Below are 22,140 nucleotides of genomic sequence, written 5' to 3'. Positions count from 1 at the left end.
CCCACTTTTTTTAGCCCATAAACCAATCGAATCGCGTCAAGAGGGTTTATGATGTAATTTTCGCGGTCCAACCCAATCATTATTTTTATTACTAAATATTCTTATATTATTGAATCTAATTATTAAAATAGTAATAATATTAATTTACTTCTTAGATATTATTGTTATTATATATCATCATCAAGTATTAAGATATTAATACAAATAATATAAAATAATTATCATTATTATCATTAATTATTATTATTATTATTAATTTATTATTATTAATATTATTTATTTATAACTATCATTTAAAAATATGCAAAATACTATTATTATTATTCATTATTATTGCTTATCATTATAATTATTATTTAATATTCATATTATTATTATTTAAAATATTATTATTGTTCAGTTCAGCTCCAATAAGTTCAGTTCAATTCAGCTCCAACAAGTTCAGTTCAGTTCAGTTCAGTTCAGCTATTTTATGCCGAAGAGAACAAACCCTAAATATATATAAATTAAACTTATTAAACGTCATTTAAACTTATTTTTACCAATAAGGACAAAAAAGTCCACATTTTTTCACCCTACTACGAAACGTGCAAGAACATTATGAGGAAAAATGGCAAAAACCAGTAGACAGTACAGTAGCTCTTTACTTCTTCCCATCTTCAAAGCTCAATCATCACCATTTTCCCAACACTTTTCACCTCCCCAAAACCCGTAACTTTCCCACATTCTCTCTCCTCCATAACAACCCAAAAAAATGGGACTCAAAAAACGCACCAAAAAACCTACCCTCACCGACGTCGGAGACTCACCGCCGGTGGGCCCATTTGTTGAGTTCCAGAACGGCGAAGACAACGCATGGTACAGTGTTCAGCTCTTACTTCATGGCGAGACTTTCATCGTCAAGTTCACCGAATTTCCCGACGAACAAGATCAACACTATCATGTCAAAGATTTCGACACTTACGACGAAATTTCCAACTTCCGGCGAAGATTCCGGCCGTTGAGTTTGCAGTTTGAAGCGTCGGATTGTTTAATGGTGAAATTGGGTATGAGGGTTTGTGCTCTTAGGTGTGGCGATGATGGTCGACGCTTTTACGACGCCATTGTTGAAGCGGTTATTATCTCTCCTCCTCTCCTTTTCTTATACTCTAGTATGATATTATTAATGGTGATTATTAACTCATTATTTGAAGTTATATATAGTAAGTATTGATTATTGTTACTGTTGTTGTTAATCGCATTTTGGGACTCTTTGCATGGTAGGGAACCTTAAATTATTAATTTTTGGGTTGATTTGAAAATGTAATTCATTAAAAAAGTTACTAAAACATGTGACTATTGAATATTGATAACTAGAATTATTTTAAATTTGGGCTCTTAAAATAATGTCAAATTTGCTATGTTTTCACATGGATGAAGTAAGATAAGATGTACACAAAACCCTAGAAAAATAAACCCATGTATAGAAATAATGTCAAATTTTACTGTTAAGTACTTCATCAGTTCCTCCATTTTTGATGCAATTCCCTAGTATAGAAATGTCATAATAAGTGATACTGAACTTGAAGTATATGATAAATGGTTTATTTTAGGGTTTTAAACGATGAAAAGTTCACCCATGGGCCATGATTATGATAGTTTGTCGACTTTAGGATTATTTTTGTTTTATGGGCCCCAACTTTGGATTTTTTCTGTCCAATTCTCTTTACATTTTTGTCTTTTGTATTGGAATGTTTATTACTCGTAATTTAATTCCATAAGAAATCTAATTTTAATCCATGGGGGTGACAAGAAGGTTAATGATTTGCTTTCAGCTGAAACTGCCTTTGTGGTTTAGAATATTGTATTACTCTGGAATGGTATCGTCGCGACGTCGCGTATTACGTATAAGTGGAGGTCTCGACAATGGCTGAAGTGAAAAGGATAAGTTGACGTTTATAAGGAGGTTTTGACAGGGTGGATATTATGTTGAAAGTGTGTAACCCCAAAATTTCTTTCGGACGCGTTATAAAGTTGAAGGAATGAAAAGCATATATCAAAAGATTCAAAATTGTACAAGTTATATGAATTCTTGCGTTCAGTTGAAGTACACTTAGGTTCTACAAATTCTACAAGATGAGCTCAATTGCTTCATATAGTTTACGTAGGGAGGATTAGAAGGGGACTTCCTTGTTCCAACTAATAGACCACTTGTAACTTTGGACATTAAAATTACAAACTTTTACCATATTTTGTTAAGAATGGCATCGAGTTATGATCTGTAAGTAGCATTTCTATATTTGCCTTGAGAGATCATTGCTTAACATTGACAATTTTTAATTTTACTATGACTTAATAATAGAAAATAGTGGTCAATGTTGATTTGGTTGACTATTATAGTCAAATGTGACTCATATTTTTTTGGTATGGAAGAAGTATTTATAGTTGTATCAAGTATCTCTGCATGCATGATTAGTTAGGGAGGGTGTCCTTTTCTTTTTCCCCTCTACTTCCTCCTTTGATCTTCCTTTTTCCAACCATTGGCTAATGCTTCGCAAAATTTCTTAAAGGTACATAGCATTTTGTATTTTTGTTATTTTATTCATTCAAGAATGTATATCATTGGACTAAGGATCATTTTAAGACAGTAAGTAATGCATCACTTGTACATATGGCTGTTATGTTGTTCTTCGTCGTAATTCTATAATTCATAGGCTCAATGAAATTAAGAATATGCCTCGAGAGAAGGATGGTGAAGTGAAAGAGACATTACTCCATGAGTATCAAGGACAGGGGGATAATCTTATGAACCTATGTGAGATGAAGCAGACTTTTATTTTTGGAAATTTTTGTTCTGAATGGGGAAATGATGCAGTGCACTCCATTTTTTAGCAATAAACGCCTCAATTATGAAAATCTGGTTTATGGCATAGTTCTTCTGTGCTAGCAACGTAGAATGGGAGATTAGGATAATTGGATAACTTTTTGGGACAAAGAGGATAACTATACTTTGTAGCCTTGGTTTTATTGATTTTGAGCTGTGCTTTTGTTCCAATCTCAGCTACCTATCCAGCTGGTTAACTGGAACTTATCCTCTCTAGAGAAAATGTGTGTAGCTTTATATGAGCCTGATCAGTGTTTATTCTTTTAACTGGAATAGGTGAAGCGTGAAGAGCATACTATAGTGGATGGAACAGAGGATTGTTCATGCTCTATTGTTCTTTCATGGCTTCATGGCCCAGACACTGGAAAACTGACACTAGCTAGTGTTAAAGACCTTTGTCCAATCCGATCTCAAAAACAGCTTGATCCTAGACTTGGTTGCTTTTTGGAACTAGCCAAGTGGAAGCATGGAATAGTTTTACCTTGTTCTGAGTTGATCACCGAAGATATAACATGTCAGGAAGAAAGTCCCAACTCATCGCCTTACAAACCTTGGAGTCTAATTAAGGCAAGTTGTTCGTATTACTGCTTGAGCATTTCATTTTGCTTAAACTCAAATGTCACTATGTCAGACAGCATTTTTTATGGAATGAAATGTAATGGATTGTTCCTGAAATCTTTCTGTAGAAAACAGAAGGCGGAAGACAAATGAGAAGCTCAGTGCCATGTGATGAAGGTTTGAAATTAATTCTTTAATTAGTGGCGTAATTGTTTTTTCATTATGACTATTTTGACCTTGCTGATTGTCTGCTCTTTCTGCGAAACAGGAAATCTTGGCAATGAGAGGAATGAAGATGTAGATTTAGGTGGAGGAGATGATGATCATGCTAAGGAAAGGCTAAATGATGAGAACTTTTTGTACTCTTTGGAGAATTTAGTGAAGGATGTGTGTTGCATTGGTTTGGGAGGGAGAGATGATATGGAGACTAAAATAGCAAATAATGAAGAACGTTATTTTGTTGTGGTTGAGAACTTAGAGAGGGATGTATCCCCTTCAACAATTGTAGACTTTGTACAAGAAGCAACAGGTCTTAAAATTGAAGCTTTTGTCTTATTGAGTTTGTCCTCAGAGCCATATACCACGGGAGCGCTTGTTGTTGATTGTGTTGACGATCTTGAGAGGTTGTGTAATTTTGTGGTTAAACCAGAGCAGATGATTGTATCATCAAAAGGAAGGTAAATTATAGTACCATCTCGCCTGATTTTGATAATATCCGATTCTACCCATATTTTTCAGTTAAATTAGATAATGCGAATGTTCTAATATTCACTTCCAATTTTCTACTTCAATATGTAGCTGATTGGTTTATGCCTTTATGCTGATGTTTCAAACTTTCAAGAGTCATGTTACTTGCATTGAGTAGTGTTCTCTTTTTGAATTGTTTTATGCTGATTTATGGAAACATCACCCTGGTGTACTTCTCTAAATCAGAATTTTGGTTGCTGCAGGCCTTGGATTGTGTCTGATTCATCAGCAACTGATTCGGTGAGACCTTCTTTTTGGTGCTTGGAACCAGATCGAAAGGTCAGAACTTCTCTCAGTATCCGTTCCGCATTTACAATCACCTCGATTAGGGGTCTGTTCATTATCATTTTTTTTGGATTTCAGTTCTGAAAATTATAAAGAGAAATATGAAAACAAAGAAAAGTAGCTTTGAGTTGTTAGTCTTCAAAATTAAAGTGATTACTATGGGTATGACTATTTTTGTATCACGACTTTAAATATTTAAAACGAAAAACCATACACTAACAGTCTAACACTAATATCGAACAGGTTCTTTGATTTTCTCTGTTCCGCCATTGTTGTGTTCTCTCATCATGCATTGCTATAACATGATTTGTTCCTTCGAGGATGTATTTATATACAGAACGAAAGGCATCAGTCAGCTGGTGATTGGCTGAAAATTGTTCACTTAGGAAGCGAGGAATACAGCCAAGCGGAGAAGCTAAGGACACTATATTTGGACTTCGCAAACCATCAACAGCAACTCTTCAAAAGGCTGGCTTTGGAGGAGCAACGCATCTTGGACACACAAGTATAAAGTACTAGTACTTTGTAGGATCTTACAAACTACATGCAGTATTCTTGATGGAATAGCTGCTTAATATTTGTAACTAAGTGTTGTTTGCAATGTGAAGTATGCGAGTTGTGTAAAGCTTGCAACTAAACACTGCTTCATCTAACTCTAATTCGTAGGTGAGCATATGGTGCTGTAAATCGGTCTGTAACGCCCAAAGGATAATAATACAAAGTATCTGTATATGACACCTTACTATTTAGTAGAGCTTACACATACACATATTTTTTTTTAAATATATAGAGTAAGCTCTTGAGTTTATAAACGTGAGAGATGAGGATTTAAACGTGACGTTCACAATGCCAAAATTGAGAAATATGTAAAACCCTAGTTATGCTTTCTCTATAACAAATTGTCAGGATTGAAATGTGATGTATAAGAAATTAAAAAGTCAACTAGAATTCCACAATTTTGAACTTTAATAAAAAATGTTGGAGCAATTAAAACAATGGGGAAGTGCTTAATAATCATATTAAGATATAAAATTGACTTTTCTTTCTACTCTTTTTTCCATAAGTGCTACACTTTAACAAATATAAAAAATTGCATACAACAAATAAAGGTTGATCATTCCCAACATGCTATTATCTCATTGAGAATAACTTGTGTCTAATTCTAATTGCTAATTCATCGATCGTGATAGAAACTGTTACCTTATACAAGTTTTTTAAAACTCCGATGTAAAATTCAACCAATTTCTAAGGAAACAAGTATAAGGATTTTGTTAGTACGTATGGTTTTCTTTCTTTGTTTCTCCTTTTTTTCTTAAAACCGGCCCTTTACAAATGATAACTACTTCAAAAAAAAAAAAACAATAGCAACAATGCTTAGCATGTCCAATTAAATATATGGTCAAACATCTCCGAAAATTGGTCGCCTCTTGTAAGCAAACCCCCTAAAGATAGTAATACAGACTCCAAACTCTCAAAACGATATGGATGAATCATCGACATTAGCTTAAATTCTAATCATTAAAAAAAATTCATGGCAACTTGTCAAATTTGACCAAGAAAGACTAATAGTATGAAGCAGAGAAGAGTACAATTTGCTTCCCACACTCTAAACTCCAAATACACCCTCTCACATTATCTACTCATGTGTTTATAAGCAGAGCACATGGCGAAGGAAAATGTGAAAGACAACTCCATTATACATAACGAAACTAACACAACCCGGATGACACGTCTCAAGACCATAAAATAGCGACTTGAAGTTGACTTGATACCTAAAATGACATGACTTGACCCAAATCCCACCATAATCAAATAGCTCGAATTTGACCCAACTCAAAATAGTTCGCCTTAGGTATAGCAACGCAGTTGAAAAGGCTCAAGACGCAGTTAAAATAGCGATTTTTGTTTTAAAATGACATGACTTGACCCAAATCCCACCATAACCAAATCTCAAGACCATAATGAATGGTATTTTAAAAGGGTGGTGAGTGATCCTATGAGAATGATCTCGCGAGCAGTTGGGGTCCAGGCCGAGTATAGCAACGCAGTTGAAAAGGCTACAGGGGGTCAAGCACCTGAGCGTGGGTGGAATCTGAAGTGGCAAGCTCCAGGGGCTGGGAGGTTAAAGCTAAACACTGATGCTGCGTTTAGGGAGAATGATAAGCTGGGCATGGGGGCGGTTTTGCGGGATGAATGTGGTGATGTCCTGGTGGCAGTGTGCAATAGTTGGCATGGTAGATGTGAAGTTGAGGTGGGAGAGGCTATGGCAGTGAGAGAAGGGATTCGGGTGGCGATGGAGGCTGGGTTCCATGGCTTCATCGTGGAAACAGATTGTATGACGCTGTTTGAAGCCTTGAAGAGAAAACGAAGACCTGCTTCTGTGTTGGGTCGTATTCTTCAAGATATTTATGTGTTAATTTCTAGCTGCACTAATGTAACTTTTAGCTTTGTTAGAAGGAGTGGCAATGAGGTGGCTCACCTGCTAGCCAAACGAAGCTTGGAGAGTGATGAGCTTCTTGTTTGGCTGGAGGAAGCCCCCGAATTTGTAATGCCTAGCGTGGCGTTGGATGTTTCTGGTTAATCTATTGCAATTTTCCCCGTCAAAAAAAAAAAAAAAAAAAAAAAATAGTTCGCCTCGTATCACCCAAACTATATCACGAACTATGACACTCCACATGAAAAAGAACCATATATAGATTTTATATTATTTTACTACTTTGTCGTCTAATCTAATATTATCTCTAATCTATTGTTTAAATTATTGACTTACAATATTTTATTTTAAGTACTATATAATTTAAAATTATATATCTATTTTAAATATTGACTTTGACCCAAAACAAACCCCACATTAATTGAACTAACCCGATCAGACTCGAAACAAATGTCGCCCGAATCAAATCTGATTGAACTCAAACCCGACAAAAAATAAGCAAACATGAAAAAACCCGATCTGAATTGATCAAACCCATACTTGACCTTAGTGACCCGTATCATGCTTCAATCTAGTCATTTAGGTACACGCGCGTGTATAATGAATAAATTTGAAGAAGAGAGAAAAGAGAAAAGTGAGGCCAGGATTTGACAGTTACGAGACTTGGAAGGAACATAAATGATAAAAAAAACACATGTTTGGGGAGTTACATCTTCTCCACTATCATCCCAAAACCAGCACCCCACCAAAAAAAAAAAAAGAAAATCCCATAACTGAGTTAACTGTTAAGTTAAACCGATGCTGAACCTTGTTTGTCCAATAACAACAGCCAATCAATGATTGCCACATCATTAATATTACGCACAACTCAAACCTTCAAAAGTACCAAATCTCTCCTCCTCACATCACATGCCCTTCTCCCTCTCTTTATATAGAAAATTTAAAAATAAAAAATAAAAAAAAAGTGGGGTTGTGAACTTTTTGATGTTCTAACCTCAAAAAAAAATTTGAAATTCAAAGTCATAATCTTTCAAATTGGAGCAACATTTTGTCAAATCTAACAGGTAATTCTGCTCTACCCAGAATCTCAAACTTCAATTTTTACTAAAGTTTGACTTTTTATCATCTGGGTAATTTTAATTTCATGTTTTTACAGAAGAATAAAATGGAAGAAAAATGGGGGATTAAAAAGATGGTAATGTGCATTTTGATGTTATGGAGTATAAATTTATTAAAAGGAGCAAATGGGTTAAGATTTGTGATTGATAGAGAAGAGTGTTTTTCTCATAAAGTTGAATATGAAGGAGATACGGTTCATTTTTCCTTCGTTGTTATCAAAGTTGATTCTGCTTGGCATTCTGAGAATGAAGGCGTTGTTGATCTTGTGGTAAATTTTTTATCTTTTCCTTTTTGTAATTTGTTTTGTGGGTTTGCTTTAATTTTATCTTGATTTTTTTGCATGTGGAAAATATATATTTTGCTAAGTTGTAGGAAATATATATATGTATGTAAATTATATACGGGAGAAACTCAATATTGATTGAAGCATGTGAATGAATTGGAAATAGTATTCCTGAGGGTTTAATTTTAGAGGAGGAGCTACCTTTTTGTAGGCTGGATCTTTAAAATCAGGACATTTAGGGCCCTTGTATTGTAATCCTTGTGCATTGTGGGAAGTGGTTTTTGTATTGTATTGGCGCTTTGGACTTGTTAGAGCCATTGGCATTCTCTGTCGTGATGCCGGCAGCGTTATGCGTGCTGGTTGGTGGTGGTGCTGGTGGTTATTTGGTTGTGGTTGCTTTTGTTAGGGTATGCTGCTAGCCTGCTACTGGTGGAATGAGAACATTATTGTTGATTTAAGATGTGTCCTATGTGTTTGATTATTTTTAGAATGACTTGGTTGTTTTCGAAGTTTTGGTGGTTGAAAGTAGCGAATGATGTTCAAGGGGGTGCTATGGAGGAGACTGGAAGAGAAGGGTTTTACTTAAAAATCACGGCTTTATCAAAACCTCCATGGAATGACAATTTAGGTCTGCAAAAACTAGCATTTTGCTCAGACACTCTTTTTTCTTGGGCAATGGTGTAATTATTTGTTAGGAATTTGGATATGTTGTTTTCTATAACTTTGCTTAAACCATAGAAATGGAGAGGATATCATGTGATCATTGGTGAGATCATATGATGTGCTAGCCCCACTTCTATATTTAACTTGTTTTCCTCATTGAGGAAAAGTTGGGACCTTAGCGTTTAGCTTTAGTTAACCTGCCATAAAAACTAGGACGAGGAGGAAACAATAGGATTTTATGAGAGATACCCAATATAAGCTGTCATGTATGGACAAATTCTATACTTCATAGTCTCTCAACATCGGATATAGCGGTCAAGGCTACGGTGGAATCAAAGAAGAATAAATCTGTTTGATTTCACTTCATGGATAGGGTTATTATTGAATGTGAACTTGTAAACATCTTAAGCATGGGAAGTTGGTCAATAGGCCAATTATCTTCTTGGAAGCATGGGTTATAATTACTATTACAAGTAGGATGTGAATCTATCCTAATAACTTAAAGATGCATTGCTGAAGAAATTCCTTGTAGCTTTCTTAGTTTCTTTCTCAATGTGGTCCTCATCGTGGTTGTCTGGTTGACCACAAATTTTGAAACCTATGGGCGTCTAAAATTCTCTATTCTCTCCTCGACGCTTTCTTCATCTTTCCATATGAAAAATAGAAGAGCTTAGATGCACAATTTAAGTTTAGATATGATTTAGTGCTGCTTGATTGAAGAACTACTAGGCAAATCTAATTATACTTCAAACTTCCAAGTCCACTTTGAAATGAACTTGAAGATTTTGTTAGTCTATGTTACTCGGACTCTATGTTTATTCTATCACAAGTACCCCTGTCACATCATTGACACTCTGACATGGGTATGAACACTTTGGCAATTCATATAACCCATAATTATTCAATATTGTCGTCAAATAGCCAAGTGAGACACGTAGACTTGTATCCACGACAACGAGACATGAGTACTTGAGTCCAAGTAAAATAGGTTACGATTATCAAATAAGCTGTAGTGCAATGGTTGTTTCTTTAGAAGTGTTAGTAACTTCACTTAAATTATCAAGAAGTTCTTGTACCTCATTCAAAAGGTTCAAACCAGATTCTCAGTCTTTAAGAGAGAAATTTTTTCCATTGTTGTTTTTCCTAGAGCGTATGAGATAGACTCATTTTGAGAACAATGGAGAAGACGGGAAATTTTGGAAAATCCTTTTGTTGTTTAGAAAATATAAATACTACCTCTCTGATTTTGTTTGATCTAGCCAATAAAACTAAAAACAACTTATTACTCGTAATGTTTTAAGAGAGCGTGACCTGATTGATGTTGTTAGGCTAGAGAACTCCATCATACTATCAAATTGTGTTGATATGTAGGACAAATGTTGAAAACTTATATGATTGTAAATGTAGAATGAAACAAAAGATAAAAGATCATCTGTCTCATAAAGCTGATACCTGGCGATCTCCAGAAATGAGCATCAGCTTTTGATCCCGACATCTGACACCTATAAGACTCTGTTGAAACGCCACCTAACAAGGACCTGAATTTTGCATTGCTCGTATAAATTTCTAACTGATGAAAAATTTTATGATCGGGAAACTTCATTTGAGTGACCCTTATGGTTTGAACGGATTTACTACATTCTACCAGTAGAAGTAGCAACTTTTGATCTTATTATTGGCATATTGACTTGATGCCAGGTGAAAGGACCCGATGGTGAACAACTCCATGACACACGTGAAAAAAGTAGTGAGAAGTTTGAGTTTATCGCTCACAAGAAGGGTATCTACCACTTCTGCTTTGGTAACAGGTCCCCATATCATGAAACCATTGATTTTGACGTGCTTGTTGGACACTATGGATACGTAGATCATCATGCAAAAGATGGTAGGAACTCAAGATTTTGCCTTCTTTGGACAATTTTTTCTCAATGTTTCATTTTGGTAAATTCTTACTGAATTTTAAATGTATTCTGCATTCATGTGTCATTTTTGCAGAGCATGTGAGTCCATTGTATGAACAGATTGCTAAATTGGAGGAAGCTCTTTACAACATACAATTTGAACAGCACTGGTTGGAGGCTGAGACCGACCGCCAAGCAATAAGTATGTCCTTTGGGAACTTATTTTTTAAATTACTAAATTCTTTGTGCATTTCAACATTGAAACTGACACTGTGTTTGGATAGCAATAGTGGAGTGAAAGGGAGGGAAGAGAAAAGAACTTATTCTGAAACTTTAATGTTATTGGATTTTGTTGGGACTTATCGGAATTTATTATAGCTTTTCTGAACTTATTGTAGCTTCTATCAACTATTTCTTTTTTCTCTTAAATAAGTCAAAATACATTGAACAGATTCAACAGAACATTACCTTTCAATGCAGATCTCTCCTAAATTGAAATGTGTATACGTTCTACTGTCTTTACACTTTTCTATTATCTTGCTGATACGCATGAAGCGTGTGCACATTGTTAACAGCATGAGAAACTGAAATTGTGACTAATAGATATGCCTGATTCTGATGCAGTCAATGAAGGAATGAGCCAAAGAGCAATTCATAAGGCATTTTTTGAATCAGCAGCACTAATTGGAGCCAGTGTTCTCCAAGTCTACCTGCTCAAACGGCTGTTTGAGCGTAAGCTCGGGACATCCAGAGTTTAGAGCTTTTTGTTGATGTACGATTACATGCCTTAACTATTAGGCCGCCCTTGTATGTTTCCACTTGTGTGTTTTCTCTGTTCCTTTTCTCTTCCCCTTTTCTCTTGCCAGAGCAGTTTAGCAGTTTAAATTAGCAGATTGGGTGGGATTATCTATTTATGTTGAGAGTTAAATTTTTGTTTGTTTGTATTTCGTACTAATATGTAACATCTGTTGTAGAAGTATATCTTGTATTCTATGTTTGACCTCACACTGAGACGATGTATGTTAGAAATGCACTTGACAAATGTTTTATGATTACCAGGACACTCATTTTGCACTATCCTTCCGTCCTTTTAAAAGCAATTGCAATATATGTATCTGTAGAATCCCGTCTCATGTTGAGTGAATATATCTAACCAAATGAGCTTTAGAACGTCTTTGTATGAACTCTTTCCTCCAAAATCTCTGAATGAACTTTGGCCAATCTTGATTTAATACAAATTGCTTGGCCTATTTTTCCCCTCAAAAAGGAAAAATATTCAATTTCGACGGTAATAATTGGTATGGAACTAAGTAAGGAAAAATACTACCATCAAGCTATATGCAAGCACATTAAACTAGCAAGTAACTTGGACGATAATCCCATCTAGTGACAATTTGGCAAAAGGGATTACGGCCTCCCCCCTTCCCGAAAGTGTCTAGCTTGCTCACCTACGCTAGGTTGACTTGCGGGAGCTTTTGATCTAATAGGATCTTTCATCTTACTTATCCAAGAAATAAAGTCGCTAAATTGATCTAATAGGATCTAATAAGGAGCTTTTAATTGTTACACGTATATTTGGCCTAGTTAGTAAAAGAGCTTTTATGGAAAAAGAAAACGATAAATTCTGAAATGAAAATATAAATGCGAAGAATCCAACTGATAGGCAGAACCAATTCATCATTCAATTTAATAACAATCTGCTAAGAAGACATTTTTTGGAATCAATGATCAATATGAATACACATAATGCGCTTATTACTCAAAAACCATAATAGAACAGAAATTTCAGACAAGATACAAAGAATACAGATTTTTTTGCACTCAGTTTGGTCCTAGAACAAGCTAACACGTTCCTATCCCTATAAAGTCTAACAGCTTACCATCCCCAAACACGAAGAAGAAAAAACACAAAATAACCACCTAAAAACGACAGATATTGGTACCACTAATAATTCAGAAGTGATTACATTTATTCGGAAGCAATGAAGGGCATAGAAATCCATAGATGAGAACTTGGAGAAACAACAGATTACAGGTTACTCCAACATTTAGGTGAGCCAGGACTTCGACAAAACCTGCAAGGTAAAAAAGACAGCGACAAATTTTAGAGATCTACAGATCGCATTCATCTATTGTAACGTTACTAAAATTGTTATCCTAGAATATATGCTGAGGAAATAAACATTTAGCAAAGTTCGGGCCAGTCGTGGACTCGTGGGAATGAATATGTCCAAGCTTGAAGAAGAATTATTAGCCAAAACTAAATGAGCTAGCTCATCAATATGATCTCAGGCTATTTTAGAGGGTTTACCTCAAAATAAAAAGGCTCACAAAAGCTCTACAACAAGGGCAGATGCTCCACCACCACCATTACAGACACCAGCAACACCATATTTACCACTTTTCTGCCGTAGTACCTGTAAGAAAAGCAACGCAATTTCAATCAGGAAAGAGGCAGTAACAAGCTCATAAAAAAGATCCAGCCAACCTAGTTTTCTGGTAGTGGCATTAAATTAACCATCACATGCATCTAGGTAAAGAGGACAGAGAGGAATGTGTCAAACTGCTCTGCTCCAACAACGAAGGATCAATTACTAAGTTGCATTGCCTCACAGATCTCTCTCTCTCTCTCTCTCTTTGTATTTAGGACACTTAAGGCTTCCTCTTTGTCAGATGGAAAACATTTATACTAGAACATGATTTTCCATCAAAATACATGTTCCAAGATAAAACACTATTGTAAGATTAGTTTTCTTTTGTTTGGTTTCTTGCAGAAAAAGTTACAAAGAAACGGAAGCACGTAAATGAAAGGGGAGGATGAATAAGAAGGAAGGTGAAGAATAGGAGAATATGTGGCATCTCTTCCCAAAGAAGATTAATGTTTTCCTCACTTCGAAGCACTATTTTCTACCCTTTACAAATCAAAAAAAAAAAAAAAAAAAAAAAGGGAAAACCAATTTTTTGGGAGAGTCTTCTGCCCAACCAAAACATTCCTTAAAAAAGACACCATGTACGACAGAGAATCTCTATTGAAGTCAAATGGGATCACTAAAAATAACCTACACCAGATTATATTAAGACATCGTAAAAAGAGCATAGATATAACAAAGCTATACCCCCAAAAGTGTGACGATAATTCGTGCTCCACTGCACCCAAGAGGGTGTCCCAAAGACACAGCTCCACCATGAACATTTACTTTTTCCTGCATAATTGAAGGTAGAAAGTCAGCAATGCTATCAAGCTGAAACCTTGTTGTTAGCTTTTTAAGAAGCTAGAAAGAGGTGAAGACAACATTGCACAAACTGAAATGAGAGAAGAATGTACTCTATCCTTCAGTATGCAAGAGACTCACCGCAGGAACTTCAAGTAATTTCATATTGGCAACAGCAACAACCTGTGCATGTAAGAGGAAAATTGATTAAAACCATGAAGACAGTTAGCAGCTACCATGGGAGAAAAAAGTAGAGCAGTTACAGAGAAAGCTTCGTTTATCTCATAGTAGTCAATCTGAGAAGCATTCAAGCCTGCATGAGAGATGGCCTTTGGTACTGCGAGGGCGGGAGCTGTTGTAAATTTCTCTGGAGCCTGACCATCAATTGATAGAATTCAATAAACCAAAATCATGAAGGTAAAAGATTTAAGATGCATATTTACTTTTTCCTTTATAAGGGGTGCACAATTATCTAGTTTGAATTTTGACCCTTAATTACTCTAATTACAATTTGATAAATATTATAAAGAGATCATGTATTGAAAGTATTGTGTACGATAATATCGAATGGTATGAAATCTACAATTATACTCTTATCATATTCTCAGAGATAATTAGTGATCAAAGTAAATATCCAAAACCGTGCCCAAGCCCAATCTATTTACGGGAATGGAGGGAATACTTATCAGTAGATAATCCTCTAGAAACTTTACTGAGACTTTTAAACTGTTTTAATGTACAAACTACAAAGTCTAATCATTACCTGAGCAGCATCACCATAACCACTGATCTTTGCAATCACCTCCAGCCCAAGCTCTAGTGCCTTCTGCCCACTCACTAAAACTAGTGCAGCAGCACCATCACTGTTATCAAACAATACAACTTTTTAGAAGAGAGTGAATGCATTGCAGGCATCAGTTGTTTTTTTTTTCTGATATATGAATCCACAGAAACTATATCCATAAGATATTAAAGGGATAGCTGCAAATTCTGTGATGAAAATCAAGGCCGGAGTCAAAAAAAAGAAGAAAATAGTGATTTAATAGCTGCTGCAGTAGCTCTGTCTCGTTTTGGCCAATATTAATTTATAAGACAAAAAGTTGAATGATCCATGAAGGAAGTAGCAGATCGTTAAGAAACTATGGATGGATGTCCAATTATGGGCAATTGAACATATACAGACCTTATGCTAGAAGCATTTCCAGCAGTAACCGTGCCTCCAACATCCTTGAAACTTGGTCTAAGTTTTCTCAATTTGGCAGGGTCATACTGCAACATACAAGAAAATTAAAAGATGAAGTCGATTAGACCCTGATAAAGACTGCATAAAAAGGATATGTACAACAGTAAGAACCATATACAAGTGAGTTCATAAAGTTAGCAGACCAGAGGACTATTTGATGACCATTTTTGTCACTCGAGTTATATTTTGAAAGAGGAAACTGGAAATACAACAGGGGGAGTAATCCTTGGGTAATATCAGTAAGGACCATGTCAAGATTCTCTGTTGCCATTGAGATCATTGCAATTTGGAGGCCAAAAAGGAGTGTGGTTTAGTAAAATACATGTAATGACATGATAAACCAGAGAATTTTGTCATAGAGATACACAGAAACATTAACGTCCGTATTATAATTGCTTTTATAACTTTGGGAAGGTCAACCACATAAAATACTATACCTTAGTAGGACCTTCATCTTTATCAACAACTGTTGCTGGTTTTCCCCTTCCTCCAGATACCTCAACCTGCATGAATCATCATCTATCAGAACAAAAAAAACCATACCGAGGAGAATGATAATATCACAAGTATCAAGTGTGTCCTCACAGGAACAATCTCCCATGAAAAAGCACCAGACTCCTGAGCAGCAATGCCACGCTCAAAGCTCTGGCAAGAATAGTTATCCTGCAAAACAAGCAGCATTAGTATCTCACTCGGTCTAAGAAAGTATATAAGAAAAGAAGTATATTAGAGAATTAAGAGGTTAGGGAAGGCCATGCCATCATGCCCATACCCAAAGGGTTCAAGATATTGGCTACCCTAAGCCATCAACACTGGGGAAAGAAGGGAAATGATTGCTACCCACCATTCTATTCCTTAGTATGTGACAGACACTACTGTGACAGACATTTGCAGAATTCTGTCCTTGCATATTAATGCAATCAGCAATACTGATTAAGAAATGGAAGCATCATTGTGATGACTCATATACCCCTCAACAAACTTCCCTCCCCTCCGCCTTTTGATTCTCTCTCCTTCCTTTGCAGGATCTTGTCTGCACTTCCCAGTAGACTTCTCTTCCCTCCCTCTTTCTTCTTTCTTTTTCATCCATTGTACATTAAACGCCCATTTATCTTATTTATCCTTTAATTCATTTTCTCTCATCATATTAGAATTGGATAAAAGCATCTTTAGCATCGTAAATTAACCAACAAGATTCACTAACTCAAAGTATTATTTTGAGTACTGTACATCAACTGATATAGTTTACTTTTACCGAGGAAGGGGAAGAGGATGAGAAGGGAGAGCGTAGCTTGAGTGAGCAGAAAATAATATTTTTTTTGAAAAAATACGATATGAATGTTTGACAATTGCCTTTAAGAATTTTATCCTAATGTGACGACTGTTATAGTAGTAAGTATATGCCACTTGTAAGATTGCATAGTGGTGCCAAATGGTTGGCAGGCAGCCTTACTACGAAGAGGTCAACAAATGAGAAAATCCTGTTTAGTTTCAGATAGCTAGCAGTATTTCAGTGTAATGCCTCAAGGTCTTACCCAAGGCTTGAATAGGATGTCTCAAAAAATTCCACGAAGATGACTTGCTGATTGAATGACAGGAATGAAAAATATAGAAAGTCCAAAGAAGAAAGTGACAACATGTGATAGAGCACAAGAGTCTAGTATTCAATTAGCCACTGCATTTATTTTTTGGCCGATATATTTCGTATTATTCACCATTATTTAAATATATCAAAGGGATTAAAAATCTCTATAACTGAGGCTACCAGTAAGAAGATCCGCTACTATCAATCTTTATGTATGGGATCAGACCTCGGGTGCACTGCCGTATTTAATGATTGCTCATATTGCTTCTCACAAAGATTATTCTATATGTTTGTCTATATCTCGATAATACGGACTCATGTCCTAGTTCTGGAGTTTCTCCCGTTGCAGCTGCTTCATTCCTATTATTCTTGTCATCTTTATACACTATTTCATTAACACTTTGTTTGGTATTTTTTTAATAAAGGAAGGAAAAAGAAAGGAAGAGAAAGGAATAGAAAGGAAAAGAAGAGAAAAGAAGGTAGTTGTAGTTTCTGATGTTTGGTATAATTGGTGGATTTAAGAGGAATCACATATTTGGTTGTCATTAAGTAAAGGAAAGGAAAGAAAGGAAATAAAGGTAAAAGCTTCTTAGCTTTCTTTCCTCTCAAATTCCTCCGATTTTGGGAGGAAAGGAAACCAAGAATTTAAGAGTATTCTTTTCCTTCCACTTCCTCTCCTTTCCAATCAAACCCCTTTTATTTTCTTTTACCAAACATGAGAAAGTTTGTTTTTACCTTTCCTTTCTTTTCCATCCAAATCCTTCCTACCAAACAAAGCCTAAGGGATAAGCTAGTGGGCAAAGTCACCTAAAAATTAGGAATTTGGATAACACAAGCATTAATTATACATTAAAGACTTTACCTGGTCGTCTCTTGTTACTGCATGCTGTTCTGCACATAATTCAGCACAAACTCCCATGCCACAATCATTGTAAACATCCCACAGCCCGTCTTTCAGCATCCCATCAACTAGTGTGTCATGTCCAAGACGAGAACCCTTCCTGAAATTTAGCATATAAGGTGAGGCTATATGTTAAATCTTAAATGTATTTGTTTAGAGGATATGAGAGCAACTGCTGTCCACTGCTAAAAACAAGACCAGCTTTCAGGTAAATATTGTGGGACAACCTAAAGGTCCACACGTGAAAACAGACACACATATATTTTACTATCAAAGTTCTATCAGAATGCAAGCAGATCTATGTAATATTAAAAGACTAAAATCATAAAGGATTTTTTGCTGTCAAGTGAAATCTACTCAACAGAGGAAAGAAAAGGATATTATTAGACACTAAAACGAATAAGCAAGTTAGAATGTGACATCAACCTGGCTTCCGCAATGTATTTAGGGGCATTTGACATGCTTTCCATGCCTCCTGCCACAACAATATCATTGATACCCAATTGGATACTCTGTGCCGCAAGCATTACAGCTGGAAAACCAAGAAAACAGGCAAAGAATCAAACTTGACTCTATATTTGATATTACACAGAAAATTATTTCTTTTTGTGACAGAAAAAACAATACCTTTCATCCCCGAAGCACAAACTTTATTGACTGTCGTACATACCACTGTATCCGATATTCCTGCACCTAATGCTGCCTGCCTTGCAGGGGCCTGACCCAAGTTTGCACTGAGAACATTTCCGAAAATTACTTCTTGTACAAGGGATGGATCAATATTTGCCCTCTTCAATGCACCTATATTTTAGTTAGGATGTACAGTCAGCAAATAATAAATAATAAAAAGAAGATAAAAACAACAGCAGAAACTAACAGAGGCTGACACTGTCAAAGGATGAGCCATAATCTTACCCTGAATAGCAACAGACCCAAGCTTAGTGGCTGGCAAGGATGAAAGTGTACCAAGGAAGCCACCCATGGGTGTACGTGCAACACCAACAATGCAAACATCTGCATGGATAATGAATACACAATATAAGTCTCAATACTTGAACATTGCGATTTATATTTCAGAAGAAGTAGAGGCCTTCTTGGTTACTAATATAAGCTTCCAATTTTGAAAGACAAAAAAACACCAAAGCCTCCATAGTGCTCCTGAACTAAGTACTCCTTCTCAGACACATTTTAAGGTGCACATTTTAAATTTTGCTCATTTGAGCAAAGTATGTGACAAATGTGCGAAAATTGTGCTTGGGAGCACATAGTTCTAACTTCTACAAGGAATTTGCAAAAGAAACACAATAGAAAAAGAAATATTGACATAGATAATCTCAAGTTTCACTAATATTCTTAACATAATCCCAACTTCCGAGAAACTTTTGGAAAACATTGCAAGGTTTTTTTTCCTGGTCATTGTTCGATTTTTTCGGTGTATATATGAAATATAACATTTCTTACTATTACAAACGGAACCTTTAAAACTTGGAATTAGCATGAAAGGTAATATTAATTTGCCTAGAGTAAAGCATAGTATAAAGCTATATGTATGCAAAATTTCGCAATAATTATCAGCTTCTCAAAAGCAATTCCAGTCATAGAAAAAACTAAAGTACATAGAAGTTATGCCAACAATATATGCAAAAAACTGGTAGAAATCAATTATATAAGAACCAAAACTACAAGTTAATCAACAAAATTAATTCCTTTTATATAAACATAAATACAAATTTAACTATACCTTTTGGGTTGATTGACTCAGAATTGGGTACTGGAGCCATAGTTTATATCGACAAATAACTGCGATAAGAAACATATAAATCAGTCTTAAACCCAATAATTTGACAGAAATATTGGAAAATAAGCAGCACCCATATATATCAATCTAACATTATGTATGATCTCATAAAAAAACAGCAAAAAAAAAATGTGATTATGACTAAAAACAGCCATAGCATATAGATTATTAAGGTCACACACTTCACATAATCACTCACATGACCGTTGAATCTGAGTGATAATGTGAAGAAGAATGAGAAGATGGGTATAGAGGACGTGAAAAACGAGGTAAGATTATTGAGAATGTGATGAATGATTTTATTGAAAGAAAAGCATGAAAAATGAAGAAGTTTTAATTTGACTTACCAACGATCAAGTAATAGAGAGAGCTAGAGAGAGAGACAGAGAGGAATGCAGGAGAAAAGAGGGTGACAGACTAAAACATTTATACGACAAGATCGGGGAGGGAAGTCAGGAGCACGAGGGCCTCGCAGTAGAACCAAAAAGGCATCCATCTCCAAACTACTACTACTATATACAAACTCCAAACACGAGTTCATTTAGGTGGCCAAGGTGGGGGTGTTCATAACCGGATATCCAAGTGTCTTGGTAATGAAGATAGTAACCCGTGATCCGACTCCGATAAATCAAGTACTCTGTTTATGGGTACCTTTTTTGGGTCGAGTTATAGGGTACATGCTTTAATTATGTTTGCTAAAAAATTTTTTTTCATAGATGACTAGACAGATGAGAGGTTTCTAAGAGTTCGATTTGCATATGAGAGACATCAAAATTTGGAGAATTAGGGGTGATCAAATAAACCAAAATTAACCCAAATACAAAATAATAATTACAGCTGAATTTCATAGAGCAGTTTGATATTTATGAGATTTCAAATAATCAAAAGCCAAGTCAAACAAATATTGCAGCCAAACTCTAATAAAAATACTTCATAACTCAATGATACAACTAATTTACAAGAAGAACGAGAAATTACAAGGATTCTCAACTTTTGAATTTCACTCTAGTTGTCCATGATTTTTTGTGGTTTGAATTATTGGGTTGGGTGGTGGGAACCGGGAAGCTGGTGAGTAATGGTCTAACAAATTTTTTTGAAAAGACAGTCTCCTGATAGTCTTAACATGAGATCACCTGATATCATGCTAACATCACACATGTGCATCAAACCACATATCTTGGCTGAGAATAGCAACGATATTAGGTAAGCGTTTGGACCTTTTAATTATGCTAGTAAGACCATCGCAATTTCCCATTTTCTCCTCTACAACCCTCATTTTCTCTCTTTTCTAACCCTCATTTCTCTCTCCTATGCTCCTTTCCTCTACCAACTCTTGTTTCTCTCCTCTCTATCCCTCCCATTTCTCTCTCCTCCGCACTGTCATTTCCCTCTCCTCTAACCAATTTTCATTTCTCTCTCTTGTTATATATAATTAGATCTGGAACCTAAAGCCTACTTCTCTTTCTTTTTTGTCTTTTTCTTTCACTTTTCCTTTGAGCTAAAACACCAAAATCATCCATATTTATTAGAGTTTTAGGTCAATTGTTGCTAAATTTGTGTGAAATTAAGCTAAATATAGGATATATCAGATTTTGAATGCATTCTTTTTCAAACATTTGAAGCTTTTAACTAAAGTCTGTTTTCGCCTCTTCTTCAATCTTGATGATGCTTAATTTAGTTTCTCGGGCTTATACAACGACATTGTTGCATCAAAATCAAGTAAGTGTATTCTTAGTTCTCAAAGCTCATTGTTTCCTCTATAACTGGGTCTAAATTTTGAGTTATGATTTTTAAGTAGTTAGTTACAGTTTTCGTTGTAATATATGTTTTGAGTTAATTAATTAGTGTTTCCAGCCGCCGGGTAAAAAGTTACGATTTTCGGGGAATTTGTAAGGTTAATACATATGGTTTTTAGTTATTCGTAATTGTTTACAAGTTATTACTTATAGTTTTCATGTTATTAGTTATAGTTATGGTTTTGGGTAAATAGTTACTCCCTTCGTTTCTTTTTAATTTACTCACTTTACTTTGGGAGAGAACCAAGTAGGAAGACAAAAGTATGGAAGAGAAACTGAAAAGGTGCAAGAGAAACTAAAAAGTGGGTTAAAATATTAAAAAGTGGTTGTTATGGGTGGAAAAAGATCAGAAAGTAGATGTGACATGTTAGCAAAAATAGAAAAAGCGCTAGCAACAATGTGTAGATTATAAACAAACAGACTAAAAAGTAAAATGTGTAGATTAAAAAGAAACTGACGGAGTATATTTCTAACGTTAATAGCTATGGTTTTCAGTTACTAATAATTATTTACACGCTATTAGTTATAGTTTTCATGTTACTAGTTATAGTTTTCGAGAAAAAAATATGGTCTTGGTTAGTTGAATACTAAATAGATATGGTTTCTTTGTTATTTGTTTTTGTTTCCGGATTAATAGTTATTGTTTTGGGTTATGATTAGGGTGGTTTAATTTGATTGATGTTATGATTTTTGGTTGATAATTATGGTTTATCGGTTAAGAGTTATGAGTTTTAATTTATTAGTTACCATAA

General features: G+C 35.3%; 4 protein-coding genes across 6 annotated transcripts; 3 read left to right on the top strand and 1 right to left on the bottom strand.

The window, feature by feature from the left end:
- Positions 1 to 562: 562 nt before the first annotated feature.
- Positions 563 to 5,214, top strand: LOC104902966 (hypothetical protein). 2 transcript variants are annotated; one of them, XM_048636236.2, is made up of 6 exons: positions 563 to 1,114; positions 3,140 to 3,430; positions 3,550 to 3,598; positions 3,690 to 4,098; positions 4,372 to 4,447; positions 4,697 to 4,928. In XM_048636236.2, exons 1-6 carry the CDS (start codon positions 755 to 757, stop codon positions 4,703 to 4,705), a joined length of 1,194 nt encoding a protein of 397 aa, XP_048492193.1. In that variant the 5' UTR covers positions 563 to 754; the 3' UTR covers positions 4,706 to 4,928. The 2 variants fall into 2 exon arrangements, with proteins under 2 accessions (XP_048492193.1, XP_010689226.2); XM_010690924.3 differs by having other exon boundaries at positions 564 to 1,114; positions 4,791 to 5,214.
- Positions 5,215 to 6,455: 1,241 nt separating this feature from the next.
- LOC125493810 (uncharacterized) lies at positions 6,456 to 7,034 on the top strand. The gene has a single exon (XM_048637333.1). It carries the CDS (start codon positions 6,456 to 6,458, stop codon positions 7,032 to 7,034), a length of 579 nt encoding a protein of 192 aa, XP_048493290.1.
- A 762-nt stretch (positions 7,035 to 7,796) lies between these two features.
- LOC104902968 (transmembrane emp24 domain-containing protein p24beta2) lies at positions 7,797 to 11,930 on the top strand. Its single transcript, XM_010690925.4, has 5 exons — positions 7,797 to 7,951; positions 8,044 to 8,274; positions 10,651 to 10,837; positions 10,948 to 11,055; positions 11,478 to 11,930. The coding sequence occupies exons 2-5, from the start codon at positions 8,053 to 8,055 to the stop codon at positions 11,609 to 11,611; spliced, it is 651 nt and encodes a 216-aa protein (XP_010689227.1). The 5' UTR covers positions 7,797 to 7,951; positions 8,044 to 8,052; the 3' UTR covers positions 11,612 to 11,930.
- A 651-nt stretch (positions 11,931 to 12,581) lies between these two features.
- Positions 12,582 to 20,096, bottom strand: LOC104902969 (acetyl-CoA acetyltransferase 2). Of its 2 annotated transcripts, none has more exons than XM_010690926.4 (15): positions 19,940 to 20,096; positions 19,536 to 19,594; positions 18,710 to 18,808; positions 18,422 to 18,595; positions 18,221 to 18,326; positions 17,756 to 17,894; positions 15,894 to 15,971; positions 15,746 to 15,811; positions 15,249 to 15,334; positions 14,829 to 14,928; positions 14,329 to 14,439; positions 14,207 to 14,248; positions 13,970 to 14,056; positions 13,165 to 13,270; positions 12,582 to 12,928 (listed from the first exon to the last, which is right to left on the bottom strand). In XM_010690926.4, the coding sequence occupies exons 2-14, from the start codon at positions 19,573 to 19,575 to the stop codon at positions 13,181 to 13,183; spliced, it is 1,218 nt and encodes a 405-aa protein (XP_010689228.1). In that variant the 5' UTR covers positions 19,576 to 19,594; positions 19,940 to 20,096; the 3' UTR covers positions 12,582 to 12,928; positions 13,165 to 13,180. The 2 variants fall into 2 exon arrangements, with proteins under 2 accessions (XP_010689228.1, XP_019107297.1); XM_019251752.3 differs by lacking the exon at positions 19,940 to 20,096 and adding an exon at positions 19,792 to 19,815.
- Positions 20,097 to 22,140: the final 2,044 nt, after the last annotated feature.

The sequence above is a fragment of the Beta vulgaris genome, chromosome 9 (genome assembly GCF_026745355.1).
Source record: "Beta vulgaris subsp. vulgaris cultivar EL10 chromosome 9, EL10.2, whole genome shotgun sequence".
NCBI classification, from domain to species: Eukaryota; Viridiplantae; Streptophyta; class Magnoliopsida; order Caryophyllales; family Amaranthaceae; genus Beta; species Beta vulgaris.
This window is presented reverse-complemented; position numbering and strand designations above follow the sequence as displayed.